Source organism: Equus quagga, chromosome 22, assembly GCF_021613505.1.
Source record: "Equus quagga isolate Etosha38 chromosome 22, UCLA_HA_Equagga_1.0, whole genome shotgun sequence".
NCBI classification, from domain to species: domain Eukaryota; kingdom Metazoa; phylum Chordata; class Mammalia; order Perissodactyla; family Equidae; genus Equus; species Equus quagga.
The window spans coordinates 5,581,159-5,602,882 of NC_060288.1; the positions used below are offsets into that span (position 1 = coordinate 5,581,159).

Sequence of the window (21,724 nt, forward strand, 5' to 3'; positions counted from 1 at the left end):
GCACTGTTGGCCATGAGTTCACTGTTAATGAAGCAACCACACACATTCAATAAGACGTCTTTAAACAGAAACACACGTAAGACAAGGCCATGTACTGACAGAAATGCTGTGACCAGAGGCTCGCTGTATTTTCCCTAGGAGCAGTGGTTCTGTGTTCGCTAACTCAGTGTCTGTGGCGTCTTTACATAACAGAACTACTGAAAATAACGAGAATCAACTGTATCTACGCGATGCACAAACTGAGGCCTGTATTCTGATTTGAAAACCATCTGTGGATCCTAGGGCTCATACCTTAGGAAACAATTTCCTTACCAATCATTTGGGCAATGGTCTTTTCATATTCAGCCACAATTTTCCTTAAAAAAAAAAAATTATTATCAGAAGAGGATTTTCAGACAATAGATGTTGGAGAAATGCTGCCCCAAATAATCAAACACATTAACATATACTGAAAAATTTACATAACCCACTTGTCTGCTTTGGGGCTCTCATTTTTTTTTTACATGGATGTAAGACTTGTTAACATTCAAAAAGGTTTTCCTTAAGATTTTATGTTTAACAAGCCTTTCACTCTATTTACAGAAAAAACTGCCCTCACTTTTTCTTTGCACCTCTGTGAACGACCTCAAGGCAACAGATTGATTCTGCCTAGACATATCAATCTTCTACAAAACAAGTTCATGGTGCTGCTGGGGCTCCTCTGAAGGATCTGACCTGAGTCCTGGTCCCCCTGGCCCCAACCCACCCTTGCAGGCAGTCTGTCTCCTCTGATTCAGTTACAAGTTTTATTTTATTGTCCTAATTCCAAAAGTATTTCAGGTAGTCAAAGACTTTAAAGACCACCTTGTCGTATTATTCTTTTAGCGAACTGCAATAATGTTTTCCTGACCCCGTCCAGTCACAGAGCTCCATCCTGTGACCCCTCAGCGAGAAATGCTGGCTCCCCCCGCCCTCGCTGGTTGTGCCCATTACGGTGACCCTGCATCCAGGTTTCTCATGGTGGCTCCTCTGAGCTCTCTAAGGGCAGGGGCTGTCCCTTCCTCTCTACCACACCCAGCACGGTGCCTTACACCCATTAAATGCTCAAAAAAACCCAAATACAAGAGCCACAAGATAGAGCGAACATATTTAAAATGCTTCTTAATCATTCAAGTGCTGACCAAACAGCATATTCTTTATTTATTCTTTTTTTCTCCTCTTCTTTGATACCATCTTTAGTTACTTCACTGTGCCTAACTCTAGAGAGTGAGCAGCAAAAATAAAAAGATTTCAATTTAAAGTCGATCAATTTTGTTTCTTAATAATATGCTTTTTAGAATCTACTTCATGGTTATGAAATTTGAAGCGACCATGTATAATTTTAGAAAAGCATTATGAATTATAATGCCTCCATAATCATGTCAATAAATCTTATTACTCTGTATTTTAAACATGTATTTTTGCACAAATTTAGGTCTTTTCAAACGACAAGAATTATGTGGGTTCTGCTTACTTGTAATGTTCTGAACAAGGTGAAATAAGCTACAGTATTTGAACAGGGTAACAGGTCAGCAATACTCATGCAATGACATTATCAATCACAAATTAAGTGCAGATAGCAAAACCCTAAGTTCTCAACAGCTGGCTCTGTGATAAACAGATACGTTTATTGCTTCATCTGTATTAAATCTAACAAAGTAGAATGGTACCCAACCCCACCCCCAAACCTCCCGCCTAACCTCATCTCCAAGACTTCTTGTCGAGTTTCTTCGTATTTTTTCTTCCATTCATTTGCTTCAATTTCTTTAGTGATTATCTAGATTATAATAGAGATAAAGCTTGTTTTTATCTACTCAATCTATTACGGTTTGAATTTAAGATCAGAGAGCTAAAACAACACATAGCCAGGTCCATCCCAAGACATTCAATCTACGTTAGGAATATAAAACCTCAACATCCATATATAATATCATAAGCATTTGGAAAAATGTGCTCTCAGCCACACAGCACAGCAGAGCGTGGCCACCAGAGTACAGGTGAGCAGGAGATCTCCCAGGAAAATTCCAAGTGGTACTTACAACCTCTCTAAATCTTCCCTCAGTCCAGGGTCTGGCTCTCAGCTCGGTGGGCCCAGAACCCTGACTGGGACAGGGCACCAAGAGCAGAGCCATCTGTCCTGCAAACTCACCTTAATCACAGTGGATGCCAGGGCACCAACCTTACTTAGGACAAAAAATGAAACTGCCACAAGATGAGAGCACTAGAAGTTGGCATGAGCAGCATATTCTCTTTCGACAGAGATTTCCAGCTGCTTGATAAGAAGGGAGCCAGAACGAGGGGCCCAGAAGTTCAATGCCTCCAGCCAGATGCCTGGGTCTCATTACAGGCAGGATCTCGTTAGTCAGACCAGAACCCACATCCCTGTTTGGGATGCCCTTGCCAACTGGAAAAAAATACTCTGAATTCACTGCCTCAAACTCCCTTTGCCCTGGGTGGGGCTCCGAGGGGATCCACTGTTCCCATTTTATTATTCTCCTCTGTGCTTCTCTCTTTCTCCTTGGTACATTCTTTATTTTGGTGCCTTTAATCAGGATCTCAAGATCCTAGAAGCCAGCTGTCTGCCTCAGGTGACTAGGGACATCTTGGCTTTGCTCCACTAGGTGGCCATCTTACAGCTTAACTCTCGGGAAGAAGATGAGGCCAGTTTTCTCATTCACAGGATTCTGGCGGACCTCCTTACCTCTGCTCCCCAGTCTGACAACAGGACTAGCTCACATCCCTCATTACCAACCTAATGCTACTTTTTAAAAGCTTTAAAAGACCGACCTCAGAGGTAGTTAACTACTGTCATCATATTATAAAAATAAAATTGCTACATCAAGGGAATTACCTTCTTAAAAAAAAAAAGGGGTGGAGTCATCAAGAAACACACAAACCAAACACGTAAAACACAGCACAGAACACAGCGAGAGGGTGGTAACTGAGGAACTGCGCATGACACTGTCTTTCACATTTTCCCCATCACCCAGGAAAGGCCTGGCAGTGACCTATTTTGAACAGAGGCTGCTCAAGAGACACACTACAGGAAATCAAGAGTTGAACTATTTAATTAAAGGGCAGACAAAGGCAGGAAACAATTTTCTATTATTGCAAGTCTAGAATTTAAGGAATTTTTAGGCATGAGCATATATCCTCTGTAAAATGAAGGCACTGATTTAGTTACCTACGTGGGTAAAGTTGGCAAAATGTGATATTTAAAACTTCAAGGCTGAAAGATAAGCAAGTGTACAAAACTCTCAAGGATATTTCAAAGCGTCAGCTTTTTTCTCTGGGTACAGAACGTCAGGACTCCAGCACCAATGTGGAGTTTTACAGGGAGCCCTTTTTACAAACTAAACAGGCTACAGGAAATAAGAACTTCCTGCCGGGGAGAACTCAAGCCAACAGAGATGGAATCTGGCCACTGGCACGTGGGCGTTACAAAGAAATGGAGTGATAGGCAGACAGAACAAGAAAGCCTTTACCTCTTCTCGTATCAGGGTGAGCACGGCTGTCTTATCTGATTCACTGAGGCAGATGCCATCCAGCGGGCTCTCACCTCCACAGGCCACCGACACAGGGGCCTTCTCCACGGGGGACTCCAACAGTCCCTGGGGGAGAGGTTACAGTTAAAACACCAGTCTCCAGCTTCTTAACCCAAATATCCTTCAATAACTGCCTCATTACTAAACTGATCGCATCCTTTTAAAATATATTTCAAGGAAAAAAAGCAGCAGAGGAAAACTTTAAAAAAACCAAATCTAGTAACAGTGTTATCGAAAGGATAAACTATTCTAATGAGTATTGGGGGTGGGGTGGTCTTAGCTCCTGTGTAATAGAGCCTAGAGTTTTCTTCCTGTGCAAAAAGGAGAAAGTGTAATTATCATAGTGGTCAGTCACCAAAGAGTCACATACATAAAAGAGAAAAGCACCCATGGTCAATGTCTCATTTGGATGTGTTCCATGTAAATAAGTTTCAAAAAAAGTGTCAACTCTTTTAAGTACTGATGCTTTGTGTGTATTTTCTTAGCCGCTTTGAATGAAAATGTTTCTAAAATGCACTACTAACTTTCAGGCCTAAGGCAGTAGAAATGGCAAATATATGTGAACTCTGAGCCCCACCCATGGATGACTCAGGGCCACCAGGAACTTAGCTGCCCTGCAGGGATGCTGTGTGGTAACCCAGCGATCTGTCAGGTGCACACCGTGATTTGTTCCTCCACAGACCGGCCACATGAAAGTCAAGGTCTGTGCCCGGGCTTCTATTTTGTGGCTCTTCCTTGCCGTTTTCAGTTCCCTTCTGGCAGCACGTCACCTTCTGCTGTGCCAGCTTGCATTTATCATAAACTCAAGTTCCAGAAAACCACATTTGGTTAGTATTTTGTTTTCATAAGAACAGGGACTGCATGCTATTTTCCTTCCTAAAAGACATTTTTTGGGCTACTTCCTCCCACCTATATAAGTAAACTTTTTGGATAAATGGGAAAGAAGCTGATCTAATAACATGTAAAATGCCAGCCAAAGTGACCTGGGAATAATTTTTTTTTAGGATTAGGGTTAGAGTTAGGGAGTATTTTAATAATCTTAAATGACAGTATAACTGATCAGTTAGTTATTGATTATAATTAATCAGTTCTCTGATATCTTGTTGGAACCAAGACTGAAGGGAAAGTCCCAAGGTCAACTTAGACCAGCGGTTTTTAAGCTTCTCAGGGTGTTACAGACTCACCCTCTCTCTAGAAAATGCTAAAACACACACACACAATTTTTGCAATACAGCTTCACAGACCTCATCCAAGAGCCCAATACACAAACCCCTGCAGAGGCCACAGAAAGGGGAACTCAGAAGCCACAAGCTGGCAGTGCCATTTCCAGCAGCATTTGGGGAGGGCGGCCCACCATGCTGACAGAAGTCCAAGGTGCCCCATGAAACATTCTATCTTGGAATAGATCCGTCACTAGAGCCAGAAGCCACTTGCGGGCAGCCTCTAACATGGCCCCCGGTGACCCCCACCTCCTGGTACTAATCCTCTCCTGTAGTCCCTTCCCCCTCAGTGCGAGCTGGCCCTAATGACTCGCTTCTAAAGAACAGAATACGGTAAAGTCATGGGATGTCACTGCTGAGACTAGCTGACAAAGACTCCAGCTTCCACGCTGTGAGAAGCTCCATGAAGAGACCCATGTGACAAGGAACTGCTGTCTCTGCCAACAGTTATTGAGGACCTGAGACTTGCCAACAGCCACGCAGGTGAGTTTGGAGCGGGCCCCACCCCACGCAGAGCCTGGAGGGGACCGCAGCCCTGGTCAATACCTTGCTCGCAGCCTGTGGGAGACGCTGAGTCAGAGGCACCCAGCAGAGCTGTCCCAGGATTCCTGACCCAGAAACGATGAGAAAATAAATGTTTGTTGTAGATAACCAGTACACCCTGGACATCTGAGTCAGCCCACCAACTTCCCGTGCTGTTTCTCATCAAGAAATTTTCTCAACATCCTGCTTCCTGTGTAACCCGTCTACGGGGAGACAACGCACTAGGTCAAGCCTACACGTTGGTTCACCTTGTTGTTACATTTCTGATAATAATTTAATACATTTCAAACCCAGTCTTCGAGAGTTTTTATGACTCTAAGTCAGAATACCCAAGTCGAGTCAACTCCAGGAAGCAGCCCGCTTGTGCCGCCCAAGACCCTCATGTTAGCAAGAATTTAGGAAATAAGTCAAAAGTTTTCTTAGTAAGGAAAATATCAACGTCTAGTCTAGAGCTCAGCATCACTTCCACTTGTTGAGGGGATAAATGCAGTCAGTCTGCGCCCTGTTTAACAACTTAATGCTAACACATGTGGGGCCAGAAGAAGCAGCGTTCTGAGTCGGAGGTGGAAGGTCAGACCTCAGATGCTGGCGAACATGTAATCCATGTAATGTTAATCCAGCTGAGTGGGCTCTGCAGCCGGGGGCTCCCTCCTGGCCACCGCACTCTGATGGACAAATGCCACAAGCCTCATGGCTCAAAATGCAACACTTACAAGGTGGTAAGGGCAGGAATTTACGCCATGGCCTATTTTGGTGATCTCTTCCCCTAGGATTTAACATGCTACATTCCTTAGTCCTTTAAGTTGTTTACTGAACACTGTAGAAAGCCTAAAGAATCCACCTTCATAAAAGGTTGGTCCGACAGTCTCCTTCTAGGCTGGGCAATCTAGTATGTGTTTAATAAAGATGCTAAATTGATCAATCACACCCTTCCAAAAGGGTCCCATTTCATGTCCCCTAATCCTTCTCCTTGTCCCACAAAGCACTGGCAACTGAGGGCCAACAACAGACAGTGGAACTCAATGGAGTCCTGGTTGCAAATTTACAGCAAGCACAGATGCCACAAAGTAATTCTTCTTGCTGACGTCCTTGCGGTGGGAGACCTGTCACAACATGCTGACTGTGCTCATCTCATTTGTCCTTGAACTCACTAGGGCAGGACCACCCCCTTCTCTTCTCTCTCACTGAGACAAGCTTGGAAAAGCCACATGAACTCAATGTTTAGAAAGCTGAAGACGTCTTAAAAAATAAATTGACTCCTAAGTGAAAACTGCTGCAGACCAACAGGTGAAAAGCACGATGAGACTTAATACCCACTTCCTACCCTGCTCTGGCCTTAGTTACCTTGCCTGGGCCACCACCTACCACTGGGCATGAGCCTGCTACAGGGATGCACTTGAAGCACAGAGAGGCATAAAAACTAAGTGCTAGATTACACAGTTTTCTGTATTCCACATTTTGAATCTTGCAATATCTTTATGCAACGTTTATTCAATATTCTAAAGAAACAGAAATTAATTTATCTTTGGAAGTTCAACTGGAGTTACTTTTCAAAGATCACAACATATGATACGTTGTTCAGCAGCTGCCTCCAGAGACAAGCATTCCCCACTTTCCTTTCTCTCTCTCTCTCCCACCCTTTTCCTCTCAACGTCACCCCACCTCACACTGGCCCAGCACTTCACAGTTCCTCTTCCCTGATATTATTGCCTCTGGGCCTCACACCCACTCCACGAGGCAGATACGTGCTGCTAATTCTAGGGATGAATAAGCTGTGAATCTGGAAACGTAACCAGTTTGTTTTGAGAACTGGGTGAATCACCTAATCCTGCAGCCACGCGGACCAATGCCTGGTCCACTGGGCGCAGCCTTCTTCCAGCATCCTGCTGCTACTTTCACACACTGAAAATACCAGAAAGTGCTTGGAAAATTTCAGAAGGAACGGGTCTCCCCAGCGCACAGCCAGGCTGTTTTGTTTCCAGCCTCCCACAGGTGGGGATGGCAGCACCCCTCTCACCGCTGAGGAAACCCAGGCGTGAGCCCATGAGGGACTGAGCTGGGATCAGATGACGGGGCTCCCAGAAGAGTGATCTGCCCAGAAACAAATGTCAGGAACGTGTGAGGAGACAGCACCTGTGCTTGTGCCTGTCACTTGTGAAGGCCAGTGCTCCTGAATCCTATGTGCACTCCTTCCTCCTGCTTGTGCTTCCACAGCTCCTCCTCCACCATGCACCTTTGCGTTTGCTCATTCTGCGTCCTCTGGGGAAATATCATGGGTCACACCCTAACAGTGAGTCCTGAAAACAATTTAGTGGGACAAATAATCTGCATTAAAAAAATGAAATAGAGGGGCCAGCCCAGTGGCATGGTGGTGAAGTTTGTGCGCTCTACTTTGGCGCCTGAGGTTTTCAGCGTCAGATCCCGGGCACGGACCCACACACTGCTCATCGAGCCAGGATGCAGCAGTGTCCCACATAGAAAAGAGGAAGACTGGCATGGATGTTAGCTCAGGGACAATCTTCCTCACCAAAAGTAAGAAATAGAACTGAAAATAGAGTGAATCACATGAAGAAACGTAAAAACTATTTGGCGCAATTTGTTCTATAAATATATAAATACATATGTTGTGACGTGTCATGGATATTTATTAGTCAAAATTTTTACTGTGGATCAAAGTAAAGAATGTTTCCATCACAACTTCATCTAATCCTACGGTAGCTTCAATTATCCCCTGGGTCCTAAGGGCCCTCAAATCTATTAAAGCTCACACTGTGTACTTACAACCGCCTGCTGCATATAATGATTTAGAAACTGGTCCCACAGAAGTCTCAAAGCCACCTATCTAAAAACACACTTCCACGATCCTGCTCCTCCTCCTGCATTCCCCATTTGCGGACTCCCATGATCAGCAGCGTTTACTGTGGCAGGTGCTGAGGCACAGCAGCGAACAAGACAGGCACGGTCCTCACCTTCACCAAGCTTTGGTTTTCTAAGAAAGGCAGGGAGAGCGGGGAAGTGACTCAAAGGGCTGGGTTCACAGAACTGGAGGGAACTCCATTCGGTTGGGCAAGTCTCAGATGTGCGAGGGAGGGAGGAGACAGCTGACGCTGGAGAGGGAGGCAGAGTCCCACCACAGAAAGCCTCGCTGGTCACAGGAAGAGTCTGAACTTCTCCTAAGACAAGGAGAGCCGATGAGGAGGCTTACGCAAAGAGTAACAAGGTTAGTTTTGTGTTTTAAAACGTTACCCTGGCTTATGTAAAAGGATGAGAGAATAAGCCTGGGAACAGGAAGAGTGGTTGGGAAATCGCCAGCTTATTTTAAAAGACTGGTGGTCGTGGGCTTGAAAAAAGTAGATGGATTTACAATCTATGGTTTCTGGACAGTGAAACCACAGATCTTGCTCGTAGGAATAAGGAGGAAAGAGTTGCAGAAGATGACTCCAGGGTTGTGGCTCAGACAACTAGGTGGACAGTGGTGCCATCTGTTGAAATGAGGTCCCACTGGGGCAGGTTCATAGCAACACTGACCACTTGGATATTCAAGGAAGAAACCTTGAGCGGCCTTCGTCAACCTCCCCTCACCATCACCACCCCAGCTACCATGTACGTCCCCAAGGTCACCAAGCAGTGATGGTTCTACCTGTAAATCTCTCTCAGCCTCCATCCCATCCTTTGAACTTTTACTGATCATGATGCTCCCTACTTATAACCCCACAATGGTTATCTACTGCTTCCACCATGAATCCCACATCTGCTGGCACAATGACTATGGCACACTGTGGAGGGGGTGATCTGGGCCTCACCCACAGTATCCTCCAACCACGTGAGATTACTAATACCTACAATAATGTGCATGCTTTTTCTCACTCCCTGCCTTTGCACAGGCCAACTCTCCTGCCTGGAACAGGCTTTCTTGCCTTAACTGCCTGGCAAATCCCATTCTCCCTTTAAAAAACTTAGTTCAACTGGAGGAACCAGCAGACACCACCTTAACCAAGTGATCAAAGTCACCCCAACTTTAATGATATCTACAATGTCACTTCTCTCATATTCATGCCTAAATCTATTAAACTGAACTTAATCATGAGGAAACACCGGACAAAACCAAATTGAAAGACATTCTACAAAACAACTGACCAATACTCTTCAAAAGGGTCAAGGTCAGGAGAGACAAAGACCGAGGAACCGTCACAGATTAAAGGAGTCTAAGGACATGACGATTAAATGCAATGTGGGATCCTGCACTGGATCCTCCACCAGAAGAAGGACTTTACTGGGAGAACTGATAAAATGAACAGTTTATAGATTAGACAATAATACTGTATCAGTGTTGATTTTGCTAACTGTACTGTGATTGCATAAAATGTTAACATTTGAGGAGTAGGGATGAAAGATTTACGGGAATTCTTTGTATATTTTTGTAATCTAAAGTTCAAAAAAAAATTTGCTCTTAATTAGCTCAAATTCAGCCATCCTGACACCTGCCAAGCAGCCGGTCAGCTCTGGCTCCCACAGCCCCTGGAACACGTTCTGTTACAACATTCACCACAGGGTATAGGTTTCCATTTGTATCTGCAACCAGTGGTGTTCAAAAGAAATATAATGCAAGCCATCCGTAATTTCAAGATTTTCAGTAGCCACATTAAAAAAGTATAAAGAAACAGGTGAAATTAATTTTAATAACATAGTCAACCCAATATATCCAAAATATTACCATCTTAACATTAATTGATACGAAAAGTTAGAAACATTTTATTTTCCTTTTGTTTGTCCTTAGTCTTCAAAAACTGGTTGTACTTTACACTTACAGGACACTTCAATTCAGACTACAGCTCAAGTGCTCAGCAGGCACGTAGCTACCGTATCGGATGTCTCAGGATAGAACAGGAGCTCCTCAAGTGAAGAAACTGTGTTTTATTTGTATTTCATCCCCATCACCAAACACCGACTAGAATTTATTTAATTTAATGCTTCAAAACAAATACTGAATAAATGGAGCTCCACTTACCCATCCCCCCAACCCCGATGTAGGAACTTACAGGCACAGCGGATCCATCTTTTTCCATCTTCTGGCACATCTCTTTCTCTACGCCTAAAACACAGAGTCATTTTTATGGTTATCCTAAGAAGTCAGTTCCTTTCCCTCCTCATAAAAGACACTTGGAAGCCCCAGTGCAGGCCCAGAAGCACATCTATGGGCACGTGAGTAGCATTTCAAGGTTTTCAAAGGAGCACTCGCCTTCTGTCAATTGAGGTACTGCGTTAAAAGTCCAAAAGGTTCAGAAGAAAGGAGTGCAAGGTCAGCCATAAATGGATCCGCGGTCCTCAGGTGAAAAGAACAGCAAGGCTGCCCCCTTGTGTCCATGAAAATTTTGTAAATGAGTTGTACTAAGCATGAGATTATTTCAGAAAGAGGAACAATAACACTGAATGCTATTTTATTACTAAATCTGAGTGAATTTAAATTCCAGCCCAGAAGGGAACCCTCAATCTAATCAACGTAGCAGATAAAACAAGAAGCTTTAACTTTCAATGCCTCAAAAACTAAATTCATTATCCTCCCCACACCCTTCAAACTGGTTTCCTCTTCTCCAGTCTACCTTTCACTCCACCACCAGAAGCAATATTGGAAAGAACCCAACTCTATGCTTTTCCTAATTAAAGGAATATGCACTCATTGAAGACAATTTTAAAATTTGGGAAAGCACACAAAATTTTAAAGCTATAATCCTCCACATAGCAGTAACAAATTACTATTTTAGTGTACTATCTGTCAATAGTGAATTATTTAAAACATAAACGTGAACATCACTACTCTGCTTAAAAACCTTCAATGGCTCCCCTATACCTACAGGATCAACCCAGATTCCTCAGTGTGACCTCACTGACCCTGTAGTCACAGAGAGCTGCTGGGTGTTTTACCAACACAGCAGGTTCCCTCCCATGTCTGTGAGAGAGTCTGGTTCTCTGGGGCACATCTATGCACGTACCTATCAAGACCTAGCTCAAAGGTGACTCTCCCCAGGAAAGAGACTCTGGCTCACTTGACAGAGCCAGTGCACCCATCCCATCTTCATACACCTCCCGCCCCTGCATCACCATCGCCTCTGCTTGTTTCAAGGACATGGATAACCAGTCACATACAGAGTAACACCCGCAGTTCACTAACTGAGGACAACACTATTTCTAACAGAAACCCGGCTCTATAAATTTCCATGAAAGAAACCTCCTGCTAGTGAGGAATAATATAATTCAACAAATATCTACCATGCACCTGCACCAGAGGAAATGCAAAGATTCATGGTCCTTAACTTCAGGAAGTTCATCAAAGATACCCTTCTATGATTAACACATGGAGCAGGAATGGTAAGAAGAAATGTGGTGGGAGCGTAAGGCACAGCAGGAGCCAAATGATATTTTTGAGACAGAGCTGAAAGGATGGGCAGCACTGAACAGGAGATGGCAAAGAAAGGTATTCCAAGTAAGAGACATAAGTGTAGGTACAAGAGTACTCAGGATTAGCCCACACAGCTGGGTACAGGGGCATAAAGGGAAACGGCAAACAAGATCTTTGGGAAACGGTCAAGCAGAAGGAGGCCTGGGAAGACATCTGGAACAGTGCCTGGCACATTTATTTTACAGACGGGAACTGAGACCTGGGGACCGGGAGGAGGCCGGGGAATAACTCTTGCCAAGTCTGATCTCCACCTGCTTCCTTGGTTTGATGAGAGACCATGATTTTTTAAATTCTAAGTTGCAAAGCCGCAAATTAAATTATGATGCTGAAGATCTAAGTTTTTAATAAAGTTTAATGTAGTCAGGAACATGGTTCTAAACATTTCTCAAGTCAAGTTTAAGGCCACAGAAATACCTTGGTACCTCAGTTCTACAATGTTCTCAAGAGTCAAGAGCGAGAAGCTTCAGCACAGATCAGTCTAGGTTCTTCTTGGAACTTTAAGAAGGATTTTATAGGGCACTGGTCAATTTTAACCTACCACATCTGTGAGCAGAGAAATTTATAATAGTCTAGGGTCATGAAAGTAGGCTCTTCACACATCAGCACTGTGGTTAGAAGACCATGGAACCAGACTGCTGGGGTTCGAATCCCAGCTCTACCATTTACTAGCCAACGACCTTGGCTGAGTTACTTAACTTCCGTGTCTCACTTTCCTTCTATGAAAAATGGGAGAAAAATAATACCTAGCAAGGAGCACTGAATTAACATACGCAAACCACGTAGAACAATGCCAATACGGAGTGAGGCACTAACTGTGTTAGTTATTATTATTTCCCTAAGTTGAAGAATGAGCGTAAGTATCACGACATGATTACAGGCCACTATGCTTTAAGATATGACCACATTACATAAATCATTGAAAAACCCAAGCAGTCTCATACATCACGTCCCCTGTGCATCCTGCCACACTTCTCCAGACGCCCCTGCTGCTTCGATAAGACACCCCTTTGGGTCCTTTTCTAGGTATAGAAGCAAAGCAGAGATCAGCCTCCTAAATCTATCCTTCCAGTGGCCCAATGCTCTAACCTCTAAGGCGTCTCCTGCGTTAGGCTTTCAGGCATGTCCATGCTTATGTACATTAGAAAGATGAAGATATGCTTCCATACCTGCTTCTGAGGATGAAAACGCATGATTTATGGTAGACACAGGAACATTGGAACATTCAAAGTACTCCAGGTCTTCCTCTGGCTCACCTTTCACCTCGGCCCCGGTTGATTTCTGACCAGATGACGTGGATGCCAGTTTCTCCTCGTCGGTAGCATGGCCATCCCTACTAGAAATGTCTGAAATCTGGGAGATCACTGCTCCTTCATCCTGGGAAATGATGAAGACAAGATGCTACTGTGTAGGAGGGCAATCCGTGGGGAAAGCGACCTCTCAGGAATGGAGCAAGGCAGCCGCCATTCCACACAGATGTTCAATAAATCTGGGTACAAATCAAAGAGGAAGCTGGGGTCTCCCAACCACGCAGTGCTGTGTTTTCTAGAACCTAGCTTCTGTAACTCAAATCTGAGACTTGAAAAATTAAGGTTTTATAGCCTAAATTTATTTTTTAAAGATTTTATTTTTCCTTCTTCTACCCAACCCCCCAACTCCCCCTGTACATAGTTGTATATTTTTAGTTGTGGGTTCTTCTAGTTGTGGCATGTGGGACACCGCCTCAGCGTGGCTCGATGAGCGGTACCATGTCCACACCCAGGATTTGAACTGGGAAAACCCCGGGCCGCCAAAGCAGAGCACACAAACCCAACCACTCGACCACAGGGCCAGCCCCTCTAGCCTAAATTTATAAGCAAGAAGTTGAAGCGGTCCAAGGCAGCGGTTTTCAAATATTTTATCCATATGCTTCCGAATTTCTTTTGAAAATCCATGTACCCCATTGTATCTTCAGGTGACATTTAAGAACTTTTCAGCATAAGTTTAATTAACTGCAAAGGATATAATATCTGGTATATTTTAAATACTGGCCTTGCTTAACTCAATCTAGTTATTCTAGTGATCTCATACTCTATGATCTATATAAAATCTATTTAATCCTCTGTGATCTATTTAAAATCAAATACGAATAGGCTCTTTAGTCAGAAATTTACATTATTCCTTTTCCTCTCTGAATCTGTATCTCCACTCCACTTTCACCAAGAAATTATTGCAAAGAAATGCATTTGCACACCTGAAAGTCTCTTAAAGGCCTCCCTATCATACTTCTCTGTTAAAAAAGTTAAAAACTAAAAAAACTTGTTCTATGACCATAACTCTCTAAGTATTAACATCTTCTGGAGAGTTTTCATTACAACTACTAGTGCACAATTTATTCTAAAAATGTTACGACTTTTGAGAAGTACTATCAAACACAAAAGTAAACTTTTACTAAAAATAGACATCAATTACATTTTGTTGCATCAATTTAAAAAAAACCTTTACAGTGCAGTATGTGTTATTTTTCTGAGTCAAATTTCTCATGGTTCTTGCTGCCTCCTTTAGCAGCATTTAAAAGTGGATATTTTATATTTTTAATAGATGAAGAATAAATCAAATTGCAAATCTTTTAAAAAAAATCTTAAATCATGTACCAAGGTTTTGGTCCAGATTGTGTTGGATAAGTTAAACTTAAAATGCATTTTATTAACCAATGACTGTATTTCTGTAATCATCATTATGCTGAAATAAAGTTTTAAAAAGGAAAAAAGGATCTCATCGCAATCACATGGGCCTGGGTTTTTCTTTTTTGTTTGTGTTTCCCAATTAATTCATATAGTCATGGACAAATATTTATTGCTAGAATGAAAGAAGGGTCAGCATCAATTTATTCCTGTTTCTCATTTTTATAATTGTAATAAGAAGCCTTATTTATATAAACAGATGAAACAGGAGGAAGTTCTGTACTAAAACTTTCTTTCAATTCTTTGCACCGCTTTCCAAGTTTTGTACCAAAAAATTATACCACCAAAAATTATTTTTTAATTGAGATATAATTGACATAAAACATTGTATCAAAAATTATTTTTAATGGTCTAGGGCTGACAACTCAGGTTCTCCTGTTTTGCTGAAACCATCTGACTCAAGAAAAAAGAATGATTCAGTCGTTAGAGTCAATCGCCTTCTTAAAACCTGCACCCACATTTCAAATCTCCCCTTTGCTTGGTGCCCCAGAGGTGTCCACCCAGTGATAATGCATCTTAGTAAAAAGAATGAGTGACAGGGAACTTTACCAAGCAAAAGTGGGAATAGGGTAATTGTGAAAGGGTCCCCTTGTCCTCAGGGGCCTTCTCAGATCAGTTTAGGAAGGTAAGGATCTGGAAATCGGTTCCCTAAAGCTGACTCCTTAGACACCCACTGGAAAGTCTTCACAAATGCCCTCCCCCTGGGGGGATGGGGATGCAATCTCCAGTTTGGGAACCACTGGTCTAAGTGACATTCTGGAGACAGGCACAGACATACCTGAGAACACTCATCCAAAGCAAGAGACTGCGGTTCATATTTCTTCACCTTACAGCCACTCCTGGAAAGAAAAAAAACAAAAAACAAAAAAAAACAGGCCGGTTTGGAATCACGTTGGCAACTTCCGCGCTACGAGATGGAGCAGAGGTAGCAGTGTGCGGACAGAAGCCAAAGCATACAGCACCACACGAGTCACACATCTACAGTCAGAGGTGGGAACACCTTTTATGTCTCGGAATCTCCTGAGCCAGGGCAAGCACAGAACTATAGCTCAGCTCGTTCCCTGAAAAGACCTCCTCACGTGCTTCTGGGGATGTTCAATCCCGGGACTCTGACCCCTCCAGTTCAATTACACGCCACCAAAAGCCTTTTGGAGAGCAGCCTTAGCACCCAGAGACATTCCGTTCATCTGATCCTCACTCACTTGACAAGTCATTGGAAAAATTACCACGCCGGACCAGATTCTTTAAAAATTCTTTATTGCACTAAAAGCCACAGAAGTCTGATAAGACAGCTCCAGACCTGTGGGCTAACAGAGAAGAACTGTGGTCAACACAAAGTATAAAAATAAAAATATTTGAGTAAATTGTTACTGTTCCTATTCAGTAGTAAGATGGAAAATGAATGTCATGTATTGTGCAAAGGCCGGAACTGGGGAAAGCTGTTATTTTTTAACTAGCACATAATTTGTGATGTCAAGGCTGGTTCAGATTCTGTTCTGTTTTTAATGAATTTAAAATTTCCAGTGAAAATGCCACTCTGACAAAGAAGAAAAAAATATTGCAACTTGTTCTTCTAGGGGGAAAAAGACAAGCATGTGAGTTACCAGAATGTGCACGGCCACTATCTAGTTCATGGTTTTCCTTACGAACGCTCTTACTAAGTGCTACCTCCTGCCACCAAACTTGAGTTAACTCTCAAATTTATCCCCTGCTCCAAGCCAGCAGCCTTATCCCAACAAAAAAGGGCAATTATTTCCAACATTAAATAGCAGAGTAGTCCCTGAAAACACCACTGGGATGACCTCGGGGCCAAGCCAGCACTCGGTATCAAAGCGCCACGTGAGGCCAGCCAAGCCAGGGAGCGCAAGCTCTCGCACCTAAGGCCGATGGCCACTCCTTTAGGGACAGACAATTGCAAGGCTAAGCTGACTCATGAAGTGGCAAATGAAATGCAAAAAATCATCAGAAGGTCAAACTCAGAAAGGGAAGCCAACATGCTATGGAAAGATGATCTGGGGAGGCTGGGAGAGGAACTGCCAACGGTCCCAGGGCCAAACCGAAACAACAGCAGGAGTACTTACAACAGAAAACAGAGAAATTTCACTTGCTCAGTAGTCCTGATGCACCAACAAAATCAGAGACAGGAAAGAGACAGACAGATGGAGAAAAAAATCATGTAAAGCCTGGAATATTTATCTCTAGTCTGGCAGATGTAAAGGCTGCAAAGTTCTTTCTACAAGGTGACACACACTAAAACTGTCACACTCGTGAAGGTCATCACTGGCGACTGGATGACTATCAGCAACCTCAACTCTAACGGAGTAAGACGGTGGCAGAACATTCGGAAATGCCACATATTCAAATTCAGAGATGAAAAGTAAGCTTGCAAGTATTTGTAAATGTATAAAACCAACTTCACTGCTGAGAACACTTACTCTTAAGTGTCTAGTCATCCAGAATAAAGGCAATGCATGAAGAAAAATATAATTGAAAATGTATCTGCTTATATCTACAGTAGACGTATATCATATCACTAAGAAGCTTAAAATGATTTACCTAATTTATCTTATTTGGTCCAGAAAAATCCCAATCTCAGTACGTCTCCATTTTACAGAAGAATCTGAGATGCCAATTATATGCATCTTTGAAAAAGCCACACAAGTAACCTGTTAACAGATCGTCTGGCTCTCCACTAGACTCCACCTCCACGTGTGTACTTCTAGTCCCTACCAACGGAGGGATTTGCCAAACAAAATGCCAGCGTTACACAAGAGGGCGAGCACCCTTCTCTTGCAGAGAGAACAAGGGGACAAGAGTTTTGATTGCATAAGAGTTAAAAAAAAATCTGTAAAGTATATTAGATCAAGAAGTTCATTCACCAAAAACAGAATAGGAGGAAAATGCTACCAGGTGAGGGTGGTAGGACTCAAGAGAGGGTGCTTCTTGCTACTGAAAATAAGGTGTAGGACAAATTTCCGTCCCTCTGGCCCAGATTTATTCTTATCTAACATGAACGCACTGGCTACATACCGGCAACATGGGGCTGAAAGGAAGGCTCCCAAATGACTCCTTAGCAAGCTGGCTAGCCAGAGGCAACCTTTATTTAGGATATCCCATGTTAGGAGCACCAAGGCGATGGCGTGGCCAACACGCACCCCAAGCACTGTCTGGACCTGTGTAGCCAATCTTAGCCACAGAAGGGCACTCTGAGGACACCAGAGCAACGCTGTTTTTTCAGGACCATTTAACTGCCGGTATACAATCAAAGAACAGATCGAGAACTACTGATGACACCTCCTTCCCCCTAGACGTTCAGGGGCATCTTCAGCGGTTGCTGAAGAACTGATTCCTAACAAGTTTCTTGGTTCTGATTGATACTTTCTGCACTGTAAACCATTAAACCTTTCTTTCCAGTATAATTCACCACGCTGTCTAGCATTTTTCTTTAATTCACAGTAATGCTGAAAATTATTTCCCTGACTGGTCTATGGTGACAAGAAATATGGCACCTCTTCTCATCTTTCCTTTTCATATTTCATCCTCCATGTCTTTGCTCCTTCTTTATACCTAATTGTTAGTAAAATGTCACAAGGGCCACAAGGGAGTATTGTTATCAACTCCATTTTTGTGATAAGGTGACCCTGTGACACATTTAAACTGACACAGAACGTGGCCTGAGGTAATCAGTCTGGGAGCTCCAAGGACCTTGCAAAAGGGGCTGCAAATTTCCCAGGAGAAGAGGAGTGGGGGAGACAACACACAACAAAGGACTGGCTGACTCAGTCCAATTTACAACATCGTTCAAAAGATTCTTGATTCTTATTGGAAATTCACCTCCTTACTGATGGAGCCAGAAGCTAAACATGGAGACTTAAGAATTCTCACCAACTTTTAGCCATAGGTTTGTTTCCAACAAAAAGCATAGCTTTCTGTTTTAACTGAAAAGACTTCTGTAAGACCCTTTTCTACACGTTACTGATACTAGACAGGTAATCTGCAGGCTTAGAATTTTTGTTTTATTCATAGAAGATCTGAAGATGGTGCCCAGCACTGACACTCAATTCTGTACAGAAAGCGAGTCCTGCCAGCCCAGATAGGATTTCTGAAAACTATCAAATCTCTACCAGCCTATCTCATGCCATTCTTTTTTTTAAAAAAAACAGGAAAAAAGTACCCAAGCTAAGGGAAAAACTGCCCAGCTGAATAAGCTGAGGATTCAGGAACAGGCAGATATCTAAAAAGGAAACCTGGTATTTCTGAGTCCACACAAGAGTCATCGACACAGTGAGGAGTGCAGCATAAAGTTAAAAGCTTTGGGTCTGCCCCGCTGCCCCTCAACGATAACTTCAGTTCACCAAAACCAAAAGCAGCTGCTGCCAAACTCACAGAGAGTACACAGAACACAACGCCCGCTCCCACCGTCACTCACGTTATTAAACGCGACTTTGCCTTCTTGGGTGATTCTAAGATTTCACTGACATGATTACCCGAGAGCGAACAAAAGTCACTGCTAGTTAAAGCTGTCGTTGGTTTAAAGGGATCCATGGATTCGTCGAAGTTATCTGGGTCAAAGTGGTAGGAGCCCTTAGAGGAGAGGGTGGGGGAGTTCTGCAGGGTGGAGCGGCCCCCAAAGGGACTGAAGTTGGGGCTGTCCCACTGGCTAGGGTCCAGCTTAGAAGGCGCTGGGGAGAGAGCAGCACTGTCTGCGGCTGGTTCTTGGGGCTGCTCTGGACCTTTGGCGACTACGGGCTTACTGACGCCATCCTTCTGTACCTTGGGAGTCAGTCTGTTACCCAGTTTCCTGCCAAGTTTCCTTGGGAGGGCTTTCCTGGACTCGACATTTTCCACATCTTCTGTGAAATCAAACTCGAGTTTCAGAGGTGAGCTCCTCGACTCCTCCAGCAGCTCAACCCCTGAGTCGTTGGTGTCACTAGGAGTGCCTGATGTCTCCTTAATGTCAGGGGGAGACTTCTGGATCCTGGCGCCTCCCAGCAAAGAAGGATCTGTGTTCCCATCCATGTCATCAGGACCGAATGGATGGGATGCCCGGGGGAGAGGCGTGCCCTCCATAGCGGTCTCGGTTTCCGAGAAGTCGCCAACTGTTTTCTTTCGCAGAGAGACGGGTTTGGGCTTTCTTAGCTTGCTTCTGCTGGGCACAGGCTCTGGACAGGAGCTCCCGGCCTTCAGGTCCGCTTCTGAGGGAGCCTCCAGTGCAACCCCCATGGTGCCTTCGGTCATCGCCTTGTCCTGGAGGGCTTCTGGGGTGCTGGAGGGCAAAGCATCCCCTAAGGCTGCGGTCACACGGCCATGAGCTGCTTTTGCTCCAAGAGCCACCGAGATATCCGTGGAATTCTTGGTTTCTATTGAAAATGGCCTCACCACCGAAATTTTGCTAATATCATGTTCCACCTCTTCTTTGAAATCCTTGACTGAGTAAGAATCGACAGCCTGCGGGGATACCTCATTTTCCGAGGCTCTAGAACAGGTCTCAGATGAACATTTTTCAACCACTTCTGCGACCAGCTGTTCATCAGCTTCTTGTGATTCTAAAACAAAACACAAAAGCGGTCTATTAGAGAATTATCTTTTTGGCACTGGTAAATATTCTCTACCATCTGAAGCCACCTAGACCAACAGCAAACTCTTCCCTTTCTGCTTTTCTGAAGCCTCTCGAGGGTTCGGCAAGTGCAGCCTGAAAGGGAACAGCTGGTACTACACCCCAAAATGAATTTTCCCACACCAAACTCTGTGTGTGTATTATCCAAGTTATACAAATAACGATTATACCAAACAGAGCTATTTAGGAAAAGGCTAAATAGATCATGGGCCTACTGCAAAGTGTGTTAATATGATGTTAAAATTCTGTAGGTTAAAACTGGTCTGGAGGAAACTTCAGACACCAGCCACTCAGGAACCGGGATGAGAGCTGGCACTGACACAGTTCCAGGCACTGCCTGATGGTTTCAGGGCCCACATTTTATGTGGTAAGCAGATTTTAATCTTTGGATATTAAAAACATAAGTATTCACTACTCCACAGAACAGAATTTAAATAATCAGACTCTTCCAAATTAAATGAAAAAGCCACCATGACCAGCTCAGAACCCCTTCTCTGCAGACTTAAAAACTAAAAGAACCAAATAAAAAAACTAATTTGAAAAAGCAGATATAAGTAGATTTAAAAATGAATAGCCCTTATTGTACCAAGACACGAACCATAAAACAACAAAGTTATTTTCTTTCTTTAGAAGTTCTGTCTCTAAGCTGAGCCGGAAATTCTCTCAAATCACTTGTGAAAAATAAAGATCCTTTTTAATTGGGGTCTTATTAGAGAAATGCTGCAATTAGGAAGGTGTTAATGAGGGCATTTCTTCAACACACTAACTGAGACAGCGCCTTTCCTGACTTAGATATCTGGAATAACAACAGACCAGCAGCAAAAACGGAAGAAACGGGTTATTATCATGGGATCCACGATTTTAAAGGAAACTCACAGATGCCCCTCTAATCCTCCTTCCTAATCCTAATCCAGGATCAAAGAGCCAGCAATCGCCAGGACAGTTTTAATTTAACGCACACTTCTTTTTACAGGACTCCACTCTGACTGGAATCGGGCAGTGGCTTACAAACCATATTCTGCAGAGGCGCTTCAGATACGCTACCACTGTCCAGTTTAAGTTTTGTTTTTAAATATATAGATAACTATTATGAAGACTGTAATTTTTAAACGCTCTCAATGTATGATACCTGGGATTTGCTTTAACGTACTTCAAAAGTATTTTTTTAAAAAAGAGAAAGTAAATGTGGCAAAATCTTGATAACTGTTGAATCGGGGATGGGTATATGGGAGTTCTCATTGTACTATTTTATCTGTCGTAGAGTCTAAAACCTTTCAAAATAAAAGATTTTAAAACACCTGCATTACACACAAAATTTTAACAAGAATGTTTTGGAGTGTCCTGACAGTTTAACTTGTGTGTGTGCATTCTCCTATTCTCTCTCTCCATATATTCGAACTGTTATGAATGTGTTATTGATTGTTTCTTTGTGCTGACAGGGGGTGAGGTAGACAAGTAACAATGAAAACACAACATCAAAAACCAGGGCTGCAAAAATCTACATGTGTCCAGGTGCAACGGTTAGAGGCCAGGCCAGGTCTGGGCACACCTGCTCAAGCCCTAGCATCAGTCATTGTATAAGATCGAGTCTTGATCACATCACA

At 43.3% G+C, this 21,724-nt stretch overlaps 1 protein-coding gene across 7 annotated transcripts in view; it reads right to left on the reverse strand.

The window, feature by feature from the left end:
• TACC1 (transforming acidic coiled-coil containing protein 1) overlaps positions 1-21,724 on the reverse strand; it is a 120,326-nt gene that overhangs the window by 10,746 nt on the left and 87,856 nt on the right. For 5 of the 7 annotated variants that reach the window (XM_046648834.1, XM_046648838.1, XM_046648831.1 and 2 more), the window contains 7 exons: positions 18,933-20,049; positions 15,282-15,342; positions 12,950-13,157; positions 10,366-10,418; positions 3,504-3,629; positions 1,719-1,795; positions 313-356 (listed from right to left, as the gene is read on the reverse strand). In XM_046648834.1, the coding sequence (XP_046504790.1) occupies positions 313-356; positions 1,719-1,795; positions 3,504-3,629; positions 10,366-10,418; positions 12,950-13,157; positions 15,282-15,342; positions 18,933-20,049 (1,686 nt within the window). The remainder of the gene's footprint in view (positions 1-312; positions 357-1,718; positions 1,796-3,503; positions 3,630-10,365; positions 10,419-12,949; positions 13,158-15,281; positions 15,343-18,932; positions 20,050-21,724) is intronic. The other 2 variants (XM_046648832.1, XM_046648836.1) reach the window with 1 other exon arrangement.